The sequence below is a fragment of the Canis lupus genome, chromosome 1 (genome assembly GCF_048164855.1).
Source record: "Canis lupus baileyi chromosome 1, mCanLup2.hap1, whole genome shotgun sequence".
Classification (NCBI taxonomy): Eukaryota; Metazoa; Chordata; class Mammalia; order Carnivora; family Canidae; genus Canis; species Canis lupus.
The window spans coordinates 43,456,113-43,468,665 of NC_132838.1; the positions used below are offsets into that span (position 1 = coordinate 43,456,113).

Below are 12,553 nucleotides of genomic sequence, written 5' to 3' on the forward strand. Positions count from 1 at the left end.
AAAAAAAGTGAAGCCTCATATCTTTTTTTGCAAGTAAAGACTCTTCCCAGAATTGTGAGATGATATTCAGTAAAACTTAAGTCAAGGACAACAGAAGAATATATGTCATATGAAGTCAATGATTTATCCCCGGAAAACAGAGCTGACATACTTCCAAACCCCTAAATTGCAATGAATTTTCCTATCTTAAGTAACTAGTGATTGTTTATTTATTTTCTCTTTGGAAATCTACTCACATGGTGCAGAATCATCAGCATTTAAAAGTAATGTATAATTGGAATATTTGTGACTATTAGAGGCTAGTCTCTAAACAAAGTATCGAGCTTTGGAAATTTGGCACTTAATAATGTTCAATATCCAAATTGTAAGTTTTTATTTGAATTGACATAAGTCTGATAAAAAAGTTCAAATAAATGAAATCAGATTATCCTGAATTCATTTATAAGTAGAAGAGGTGAATATAGGCTATGGATGAGTATTAGTTAATACAGGATAAAATTATCTATTGACATTTTTTCTCTGGCTCAGTAAGTGAATTGGGCTGACTTTGCATCCTTAAGATTAACTTTCTCCTTCTGCTAAATTCACTATCAGTAAATAGTTTTTATTTATCTGGACTTTGACATTACTCTTATCTCCCTGTCCTCCAATTTAGCCAAAAAGTTATCAAGCTTTAACAAAATGTTCTCAATAGCTCTCACCTGTTTACCTTTCAAGCTTCATTTCTTATGAATTGCCCCATTGCCCAACAGCTCCTTGAAAATGACATGCTCACATCCAAGCTTCCTTACATTCTATTCCTGTTTGCTAATCTTTCCTCCCACTTCACTGCCTAGCTTAAGCCTGCCCAGTCTTCAGCATAAGTACCTCTCCTGAAGGGAAGCCTTCCTAGTTGCTTCTGCTTTCTATGCCCTTACGACTCTTTCCATGCTCTATCTAAATGATTCTGTAGTTGTCGGTTTCTGCTGCTTGAGTGAAAACCTCATGAAGGTAGAGACTGAATCTGTATGGCTCATTACTATATTTCTAATTACTACTAGTATGTATTTATCAGATAAATATTTCAAGAGTTAAGAAAAATGAAAGGCAGGGATGAAGAGAACAGTTCCCCCCATTTTTAAGGCAGCATGATGGAACATTCTCAGACTCTAATACCATGTATATCCTTTTGGGTTATGGCCAAGTTTAGTAACAGAGAACTAAAGCAAGTGTATACTTACTTCAGGCACCGATCTTGCATTGTCGTGATTTCCTGGACAATGGATGGCTCTTCTCCAGGGGACTTTGTGGCTCCATCCTGGAGCATACTTAGAGCTTGCTGCCGCAGCAGGCCTAAAGCCAATTGCTGCTGTTCCAGCTCCAGAATGAGCGTGTCATGAAAGTCAAGAAGAGTTAGGAGTTCTGCTTTTGAGGCTTTCTCTGCTGAACTTCCCGGTAATTTATCTTGTAGCTGATCAATTATTTCAGTGGCTTTTTTAACCTGATAACAAATGTATATACTATGAAGCTCAAAAACAAAATGAAAAGGCCAAGCAATTCCAATAAATGCCACATTTGATACTAAGGCATTGAAACACATTAAGATCATGACATAAAGTCTAAATATCAGGGACTAAACATGAACAATCTCCTTAATGTGAAAGGAAAGATTTCTGGGTTTTAGGATTTAATCTCAAAATAATAGGGCAACCAGACACCACATAACACAAAGGTTTTTTTTTTTTTTTAAACTGAACAGATAAAAGAAAAACTCTTTCCAATATTTATGTTGACATGAATGCATGCCTTTCAGTCATTAAGGAGGATATGGTTTAAAACATTGAAGCTTACTTAAAAGATAAAAAGAATTAAATATGGGATTTTAAATTCTTGCTCATTTTTATGGCAAAGAAAATATTTTATACTTTTTCAGGGCCAGGTAAGACATTTCTTTTTAAAAATTTGTTTATTTGAGAGAGGGAGGGGAAGCGAGAGACAGTGTGCATAAGTAGGAGGAGGAGCAGAGGGAGAGAATTTCAAGCAGATGCCCTACTTAGTATGGAGCCCCATTTGGGGCTCAGTCTGAGGACCAATGAAATCATGATCCAAGTTAAAACCAAGAGTCAGATGCTTAACTGACTGAGCCACCCAGGCACTCCATTCTTTTTAAGATTTATTTATTTATTTTAGAGAGGCAGGGGGTAAGAAAATTATATTAAGAGCCTAGCAAAAGGGGCAAAGTGGGCTTGTATTTCTTTCAAAATTTAATTGCTTGGTTTTCTCATTAAAATAATCAGACCTTAGGGAACCTGGGTGTCTCAGCTGGTTGAGCATCTGACTCTTGATGGCTCAGAGTTGTGGGATTGAACACCCAGTCAGGCTCCATGCTCAGCAGTGAGTCTGCTTGGCATTCTCTCTGCCCCTCCCATTGTCCTCACTCTCTCTTTTTCTTTATCTAAACTTAAATAAATAAACCTTTAAAAAAATCAGATCGTGACTTGGGGTTAAATTTCACATTAAATTGCACATTGTATTTCATATTTTGGTTTTCACGCCACGAAATAGAGACTTAAAAAAGAAAGGCTTTTCGTTTTCATAAAGCCAATTTCAAAAAAGGAACAAAATAATATTGCTTTTGAAAATACATTGTCATCAGCAAGGAAAGAATTATTTGGGCCCATTAATCATGGAAATTACCTTATTGTTAAAGCTCTTCCACTCATCTACTGCATCTTCTAGTATCTTCTCCTGGTCCTGAGCCACAGCACGGAGACGTGTCCAGCGCTGCCAGACAGTAGTCATGGACCTGCTTATGGCTGCTTTGCTTGCATCATTTCCAGTTTTTTCCAATTGTGAAGTTTTATCCTCAAGGGCCACAACTTTCTCATGGAAAGAGTTAACTACTGATACTAAAGACTGAGGTAGCGAGAGGATAAAAAAGGTTATGAGGAGAGATTGATTTTTTAAAAGTTTTATGGATTTCAGTAAAGCCCAAATTACCTGCAAAAGGAAATGTTCCTATATATATTTATTTCCCTTAGTAACTCTTACTTTTACACTTAATTTTTTATTCACTTAGGCTTGAATTTTTTAAAGAGGTAAGATAAATATATCTTTATTAAAAACTTATTTATTAAAAAGTTTATTTGCAACTTGAGATAACATTCTCCCAATTTCAAAAAGCAGTAAAAATGTAAGTAAACTGCATTTGATATTTAAGTATGTTACATTCCACCTTATATTGCTGTGATATATGAGTGAGACTCAGTTATTAATATCTGAATATAATTTGAATTTATTGAAATTATTTACCGAAATTTTCAATTTATTGAAATTATTTACTGAAAAGTATTTACTGAAATTTATTAAGTATCATATCTTATCAGAAGAAAATTTCTCTGAAGGTCTTTTTATAAAACTAGCTGTGCATTTCATCAGGAATCCAGAAAGGTGGTAGCATTTAATTAAATTCAAACTGTTATAAAATATGACTTAGTGTATCCTTTTCATATTTAAATGCATCCAGGTGGGAATGAAGATATATTGACCTGTCTCTAGAACTCTCAGATGCCAAAGACCCATTACAATTACAATGAAAGGATATTTAAAACAACAACAAAAAACTAACCTTGTGTTCTGACAATTTTTCTTCTGCTTCATGACTGGAAGAAGTCTTTGATAACGAAAACTCAGACAATTTCTTTTCTGCATCATTCATCAATTCAATAACCTCTTCCCTTGCTTTCTGATAATCCTGCCATTGAGCTGCACACCTTGAATAAGTAAAAAAAAAAGCTAAAAAGCAACATAAAATCACACATTTCTGTGCAGAGCTCTGATGTTAATATGTCTAACTATACTTAAGAGAGAAGAATGAATTTACATGTACATCTTTGGTATATTCCTGTTTTCCATGTGAAAATTCATTTCATTGGAATATAAAAACCAAAACAAATCTAATACCTCTGTAAGAGATCTAATTGGGCATGTGAGTCCTGGATTATCCTTTGACTTTTATCTTCCAGGGAAGCCATTTTCTGTGCCAGGTCCTCTTTTCCAGTTGGCTTGATGAGTGGGTCCAAGCTGGCTACCAGACCTTGGAGCTCTTCCAGGTTTCTGTGGAATTGATCTTCTGTACTAAAAAATTCCATGTGGCTTTTGAGATTTTCTTCTGCACTCTCCACATCTATGCCATTGCCTGCCAGTTGTAACATCTCATGAGCATCCTCAAGCCAGTCGTTAGCTGCTTGAAATACTTGATAGTACCTTTGACATTGACTGTATATTTGAGTTAAGGCAGCCTGAAAAACAGTAATTGCAAACATAATCAACTCTCATTTGCAATGTATTTTCTGTAAATAGTTTAATTTTTGCCATTTCTTTTCTAGTTCTCAGTTATGTGGATATATGTGTAAAAGTGAATTGATAAGTTGGTGGAATTTTTTTAGGTGCACTTCACTATTATCTTTTACTTTTCCTTCTGCTATCCTTGGTTTTATTATTGCAGTTAAAATAAATACAAAAGGAAACAAATAGAATAGAAATTATTGGTGGTATCTTGATTACTTCTGAAAGTTTGTTCTCTCTCTTTTAAAAATAAATATGTAATGCTTTGCAATATATGACAGGCTGAATATTTACCAAAGTGAAATAATGCCTTAGTTGGTTGGAAGTATAACACCAGTGGGAATGTAAACTGGTACAGCCACTATGTAAATCAGTACGGCAGTTTCTAAAGAAATTAAAAATAAAAACACCATATAATCTAACAATCCTACTTCTAGGTATTTATCCAAAGAAAATGAAATCATTATCTTGAAAATATATCTGTACTCCTATGTTTATAACAGCATTTTTCACTAGTCAGGGTATAGAAACAACATACGTGTTCATCCATAGATGAATGGTTAAAGAAAATGTAGTATACAAAAATAAATTCAGAATGGATTAGAGACCTAAACGTGAGCCCTAAAATTATTAAAGTCCTAGAAAAAAACATAGGCATTAATTTCTTTGACATTGGCCTCAGCAACATTTTTCCAGATATGTCTCCTCAGGCAAAGGAAACAAAAAAAAAATAAAATTAAAAGCTTTTGCAGAACAAAGGAAACCGTCAACAACAACAAAAAAAGGTAGCCTACTAAATGGAAGATATTCACAAACAATATATCCAATTAGGGGTTAATATCCAAAAATACATATAAAAAAAAACCTTACACAACTCAATACCCAAAAACCCACAAATAAAATGGGCAAAGTATCTAAAGAGATATTTTTCCAAAGACATACAGATAGTAAATAGACACATGAAAAGATGCTCAACATCCCTCATCATCAGGGAAACAGAAATGAAAACCACAATGAGATATCATCTTGTGCCTGTCAGAATGAAAATGCACCAAAAAGACCAGAAATAACAAGTGTTGGCAAGAATGTAGAGAAAAAGGAACACTCATGCCCTTTTCCCCACTCAGAATCAGGTGAGAATGTAAACTGGTACAGCTACTACAGAAAATAGTATGGAAGTTCCTCATAAAGTTAAAAACAGAAATATCATATGATCCAGTAATTCCACCACTGGATTTTTACCCAAGCAAATGAAAACACTGATTCAAAAGATATATGCACCCCTATGTTACAGAAGCATTATTTACAATAGCCAAGATATGGAAGTGCCCAAGTGTCCATTGATAGATGAATGGATAAGGAAACTGTAGTATATGTACACAATGGAATACTACTCAGCCATAAAAACAAAGGAGATCTTGCCATTTGTGACAACATAGATGAAGCTAGAGGTTATTATGCTAGGTGAAATAAGTCAGACAAAGACAAATACCAAATGATTTCACTTATATGTGGAATATAAAAACAAAAGAAATAGCCAAACAAAAAGCAGAAACAGACCCATAAATACAGAGAACTGATGACTGCCAGAGGAGTGGGTGAGGGAATGGGGAAAATGAGTAAAAGGGAATGGGAGGTACAAGCTTTGAGTTATGGAATGAATAAGTCATGTAGATGAAAGGTACAGTATAGGGTACATAGCAATGGTATTGTAATACCAATGGTATTGTAATGGTGTTGTATGTTGACAAATGGGAGCTTCACTTATGGTGAGCATAGCATGACATATAGTCTTGTCAAATCACTGTTGTATACCTGAAACTAATGTAATGTGTATCAACCATACTTCAATTAAAAAAAATAAAATATGGTATATATGAATATTATTCAGCCTTAAAAAAGAAGGAAGTCCTGTCATTAAAGAAAACGTGGATGAACCTAGAGGATATGATGCTAAGCAAAATAAGCCAGACAGAGAGAGACAAATACCACATGGTCTCACTTATATATGGAATCTAATGAAAAAAAAGGAGTTGAAATCATAGAAACTAAGCAGACTAGTGTTTGCTAGGGGGCCTAAGGGATGGAAAAAATAGAGGAGGTTGGTAAAATGGTAGAAATTATTAGTTTTAAGTTGAATAAGGTATGAAGATGTATAACATGGTGACTATAGTTGATAATACTACATTGTATAATTGAAATTTGCTAAGACATTAGAAATTAAATGTTCTCGACAAAAAATGTGAGATAACAGATATACTAATTCACTCAATGGGGGAAATCCTTTCATAGTGTTTACATATATCAAACCATTACATTGTACACTTTAAATATCTTAGAATTTTATTTGTCAGTTAATCCTCAATAAAGAGGAGGTTGGGAGGAAGGAAGTATAACACCAAACTTCCAAACTGTCATTCACCATACTAAATAGCAATTTCTGAAAATGAACTAGTATCCCATAAGTCTTGAATAGAGACTAAAACAAAACAAGTTTAAGAATGGAAAGCTGACCCCATAAAGTGAAATCCATTCAAATGCAGAAGGAGAGATCATAACCAGCCAGCAGTGACTGGACAAGACAAGCCATTACTATGCAAGCAGACACAGAAAGTACATGCAAGATTAGCACTTAACGTGGAAAGGATGTAGATGGTCAAGCAAAGAATCAGTGTGGACATTAATAATACCCCTGGAACCATGACCTTTAGTTACTGGGACCGAGACAACCAATAAGATTATCAATCACAAGATGGCAGAAGTAGGGACACCTTAACAGATTCAAGATTTTGGTTCAAAAAAATCAATAAATCAACAGAAGCAACCTTACAGGACAGATGTTTCTCAGAAATGAAAACTCCAGGTAACTTCTGTCCTGATTCTTCACCCTAGATTAAACACTCTATAGCTATAGGGAAATTATAAAAAGAATTTAACAGTGACCTTGATTCAACACGAAAAGGTAAAAGTATACTAAATAGACTATTGTTTAAGAAGTCAGAACTTTAGCTAATGAAATTTCCCAAGATTTTACCCAAATATTAAGATTAAAAAAAGATTTACTATTTAGTGTTAACCAATCTATATGGAAAATACAGTTAAATCTTAGCTATCAGCTAAGATTCTTCGGGGTCTACTTCTGTCTCCATCAGGCCCTACACTGAGAGTATAAATCTAAGAGGGAAATATTATTATCCTTCTTCCACAGAACAGAAGCTGAGATTTGAGGAATGTAAGTCATTTGCCCAAGATCAAATAACTGATAATAAAACCCAGGTGTGCCTTACTCCAAAGCTTTAGCTACTATGTTATCCTAAGGAAAACGGTCTTTTATCTAAATGGCTGGTTGAAATTCCACAGAACTAGGAAGCTCTGTGCATGTTCTCAATTCTTTGTTATTCCCCAAGTAAAGTCATGAACGAATCTTGTAGTCTTGCTTCCTGCTGCAGGGGACCAAGAGAAGATGAGGAAAGGATGAAGAGAAGGGGAAACTGATGAGGAACCCCACAATAAACATGGCTTGGAATCAGGTCAGGATTGCATCATGTCCACAACACCTCCTTTGGAGGCTCTTCATCTAGCACTAATCTTAGAAATGTCAGGCTTCACATTGTTTAAGAAGGGCATCACTAACTATTCATTGCTAATTAATTAATTTCAGTATTAATGTACTCATGTGTGGTATTGATTATATTAGTGCTTTCATGCATTATCTCTCCTAAAGGTGAGAGAGAACTGAGGTAACACAGAGAACTGTGTTATAACTAAGGAAAAGTAAAAGTCTGGAATACATGAGATTAATGCCATGCATATGAGCAATAAAGATGTTGAAGATGATTCTATATAGTGTCAAAAAAGAAATATAGGGATGCCTGGGTGACTTAGTTAAGTGTCCGACTCTACTTTCTCTTAGGTCATGATCTCAGAGTTGTGAGATGGAACCCTGCATCAGGCTCTGCACTGTGCATGGAGCCTGCTTGAGATTCATTCTCTCCCTCCCCCTTCCTATCTAAAAAAAATTGAACGAAGCATCTCTAACCAATAACAAAAACTAAGAAATTTCTCACAACTGTTTACAAATAAGCAGAGTAGAAAAAAGAAAAGAGAAGCCCTAGTATACTAACCTGTCTGGTGCGTAAAGCTTCCTGAATGTCTCCATCCAGCTCTGAGAGCTCAGCAAGAGTGTGCTGTAAATCAGCAGAAATTAGCTCTTTGGCTTTAGTGAATTTCTCCTTCTCCTTGTTACTCAGGGCATTCATTATTCTCAGGCTGGACTGTACCTCTTCTTGATGAATCTGGATCTTTCTGATCTCCTCCTGGATGTCCTGTAGGCTCAGTTCCAGGCAGACTGGCCCACTCAGCTCTGCCTTTACACTCCTTAGCCAGTCCAGGGAGCGGCTCAGCTCTGTCTGGAAGTCTATACTCTGTACCATGCGGCTCTCACACTCTGTCACCGTCGCGCCAATGGCAGAAGTCAACAGTTTTAACTCCTCTTGCCAGGACTGGATCTGTTGCTTTGCTTTCTCATAAGCCAAGGGATCAAGATGTGGAACCAGATCTTCAAGATGTACAGTTACTCGTTTTAGTATGATTTCTGAATCCTGAAGACTTCCTGCTAGTGAGTGATACATTTTGAGCTTTTCCTCTGCAGGAAGTGTCTCCTCATTTACTTTGGACTGCTCTGTTTTCACAGCCTCTAGTTGTTTTTCTAGCTGGTGGCACATCTTTTCATGCTCTTGATATGCACTGGTGGTATCTTCCAATAAATTCACTCTTTGTTCTGCTTGTCGCTTCAGCCTGTGGTACAAGGTGACAAGGTGCAGCATCTTGTCTGGCTGCCAAGGCTGACCTGTGCTTCTAAAACTTTCTTTCTTCTGGTTCAGTTCATCCACTGCCTCCCCGAGGCCTGACACCTCTCTCAAAAGGGCTCTGCAACCATCCTGAAGAGACAGAGCCTCTTCAACTATCAGGTCAGTGGGGACTTTGTTCATCTTTAAGAATTGGTCTTCAAGTTCACTCAGAGATTGAGTTGTCAACTCGATCAAGGAAGCATACTCTTTCCGAGCAAGAATTGCTTCTTGGACTTTATAGAACTTGTCTTTAGCCAAGGCAACAACTACATTAAATTGCAGGGGCAGAGCATTTAGCTTTTCATTGAGGTAGGAATGATCAACTTCATTTAGTGATGGCAATATGGCCTGCCCAGTTCTCTGTAGTGTAAGCAGGAGATTTTCATATTCTGGAGATTGTTCAAGAATGTGTTGGTATTTGGCCAGCTGTGTATGAAGCTCAGCACTCTCATTCATTAGATTGATTTCAGGAAATGTAACAATATCTGCTTGTTTTAGCCAATGACAAGCCTTATCAAAATCTTCCTTAAAATGCTTCCTAGAAACTAAATTTTTTTCTAGTTCTTGTAGCCGATGGCTACACTTTTGTAAGACAGTGTCATAGACACTCTGCAACTCCTGGAGCTTACCCAGTATTTCACTCTTTTCCTGCTCTGTGGCTCCTTTCATTAATTCACGACCCTGAGCCCAAAGTCCAGTGACTTCATTTTGGTAGGTCTTGAGGCTGGCTTGCGCGCTCTTACATGTCTTAACTTGTTTGCTCACATCATCTGGTAACAGACAGATGTGCTCACGGAACATTATCTTTCGCTCATGTTGCTGAATTTGGCTGGTCGCCTGGAACACTGCCATAAGGAATTGGGTTTTCTCGGATAGGGCCTTGTTTAAGTACTTTCGTCTCTGGCCCACTAAGTCACTGAGACAATTCACATGACTCTGTGCATCAGAGAGTGCCTTCTGGATTATCTGCCGCTCATTTAGGCCAAGATCAGCCATCACCCTGTCAGCGTCCTTAATCAGTGATTTCAGGAGCATCTGTTTGGCCTCCAGTTCACTGCAAATGGCAAGGTGATCCATGAGGAGGTTCTGAGCCACATCTGGTGGGGGACTCTGCTTCAGGGCCTCAGAAATGTTGGGCTGTTGCTCCTCTGCCCACTCCATTAGCTCCTGAAACCTGGACCGCACCACATTTAACTCCTCCAGGTTGGTGACAGACACTTGGATTTTCCTTTTAACAAGGTCTTCAAGCTGAAACCAACGTTGTTCAAGGTGACTTGTCTGCTCTTTGACTAGTTCTTTGTCATCTAAATTCAGATGTTCTATCATTTTTTGTTTTTGATCTTTCAGATCTTCAATAGCCTGCTTTCTCTCCTGCAGTGCTAGGGCTAACTTTTTCAAAGCTTCTAGGTGGACAGCTGTACTCTCTGCATCAGACCTATAAATATATTGAAAGAAAACAAAAAACAAATAGCTTTAATTAATATCTATGTTTGTTCATACCATGTTAAATTATATTTCAACAAATGTTTTCTTAAAGCGGATGTTCTTAGCTTACAGTAGTTCAAATTCACATTTATTGAAGAGGTTCTGTGATTATTATGGAATACAAGACTCTTATTTCTATATCAGAAGTTGAACCAAAACAAGTTGCCTTGATATTTCTCTGTGTTTCTTCTTCTGCATTCTTAAAGAAATAGGTTGGGGATCCCTGGGTGGCTCAGTGGTTTAGCGCCTGCCTTTGGCCCAGGGCATGATCCTGGAGTCCCAAGATCAAGTCCCACATCAGGCTCCCAGCATGGAGCCTGCTTCTCCCTCCTCCTGTGTCTCTGCCCCCCCACTCTATCATAAATAAATAAATAAATCTTAAAAAAAAAGAAATTAATAGGTCATTCACAAGTCATGTGCTTTCCTACGAGAAGAACCTCTAATAAACAATATAGTACTAATTTAATCTGTAAGATATAATCAATGACTTTAACAGTCACTCATCTATATAATGAGATTTTTTTTGCTTATCATTAGAAATCTTTAAAAATACGTGTGAAATACAAAGAATTCTCAACCCTTTAATTATAAAACACACATGAGAAAAAGGAATCTTATAAGTCTCTTTCAATTATAAAATGATCAACTCTGAAATGTGAGTAACAGGGTTGGGAGGTAGAATGATGAGTTCTGTTTGGGCCTTACTAGATCCGAGTTGTCTGTGGGCCAACCAAATGGAGATGCCTATTATAAACCCAAAATATGGGTTTCTGCTGATATCAACTAGATTTGTTCTAAAGGCTAGTAGGATGTTTAGCATCAATGAAAAGTAAACAAATCAGAAAATAGTGCACCTTTCTAAAAAAAACCTCTATAATTTAATTACATCTAAAATTATGTTTTCCATATTAATTGCTACAAATTAATAAATGTAGGCAGAAAAAGTGAAGATTTTAACAATTATAGTGATCAGAAGTACAGAAAGATTTCCATATGAACCCCATATATGTGGCAGAAAAGGAAATTCTTTTCAAACAACAAGATAAGAGGGGTTCAACTGCTAAAAAATCACAAAGGACACACATTAATTAAATTTGGATTGTTCACTAATTTCTAGAATTCCACAAGTACAAGACAACTTGACGGAATTATAGAGAATGCACTACTTTACAGAATTGCCAAAAAACCTACAGAATACATAGATTTAAGAAGGATTCATTTTATGAATTGATAGATGATAGTACTATAACTGATGATTAAACAAAGCTAGAAATATTCTTGAGATACTCTTTAAAGTTACACTGTAACAGTCTTTGAATATCCCTTAAGGTCACAGGGGGAAATGGTACTGTTTTCAAACATTTTCTTTTTACTCACTGGTTAAACTGATACTGAGCAAGAAAAACCATGATTCTGTACCCATATGGCATGAGATTCTTAATAATGTTTTATCGGAATTTATTATGGTAGACAATAGATGTTTAAAATGTAAGACATTTTTGAGTTTTATAAAGATTAGGGAATTTCTGGTTTAGCATTTTGGTGAGTCACTAGAGAATTGTTGTTACCTGGCTAAGTTATCCCATTCTGTAGTAAATTTTTCTAAGAACACTTCAACAACATTCATACAGTCATGGTAATCTCTTGTTCTCTGAAGATCCTCTTCCCTTTGCAAGCACAGATTGTTAGACTGAAGACAGAGATCTAACCATTGGTCATTTAAGTGACTTATTTCCTTGTGTTCAGGAGACTCCTGCTTCTTGGTTAACTTATTCACCCTTTCTGTAATAGCAGTCACTGATGCCTGTTTGCACTGTAGCTTCTTAACAAAATCCTAAAGAATAACAATAATAACAAAATAAATGATGTATAATAACCTCCCCCTCCCCGTC

At 36.3% G+C, this 12,553-nt stretch overlaps 1 protein-coding gene across 18 annotated transcripts in view; it reads right to left on the reverse strand.

Annotated features, from left to right (window-relative positions):
* The window catches only part of SYNE1 (spectrin repeat containing nuclear envelope protein 1), a 449,600-nt gene that overhangs the window by 177,948 nt on the left and 259,099 nt on the right, over window positions 1-12,553 (reverse strand). For all 18 annotated transcript variants that reach the window (XM_072828127.1, XM_072828137.1, XM_072828100.1 and 15 more), the window contains 6 exons: window positions 12,230-12,495; window positions 8,451-10,611; window positions 3,943-4,280; window positions 3,608-3,752; window positions 2,677-2,895; window positions 1,221-1,480 (listed from right to left, as the gene is read on the reverse strand). In XM_072828127.1, coding sequence (XP_072684228.1) covers window positions 1,221-1,480; window positions 2,677-2,895; window positions 3,608-3,752; window positions 3,943-4,280; window positions 8,451-10,611; window positions 12,230-12,495 — 3,389 coding nt within the window. The remainder of the gene's footprint in view (window positions 1-1,220; window positions 1,481-2,676; window positions 2,896-3,607; window positions 3,753-3,942; window positions 4,281-8,450; window positions 10,612-12,229; window positions 12,496-12,553) is intronic.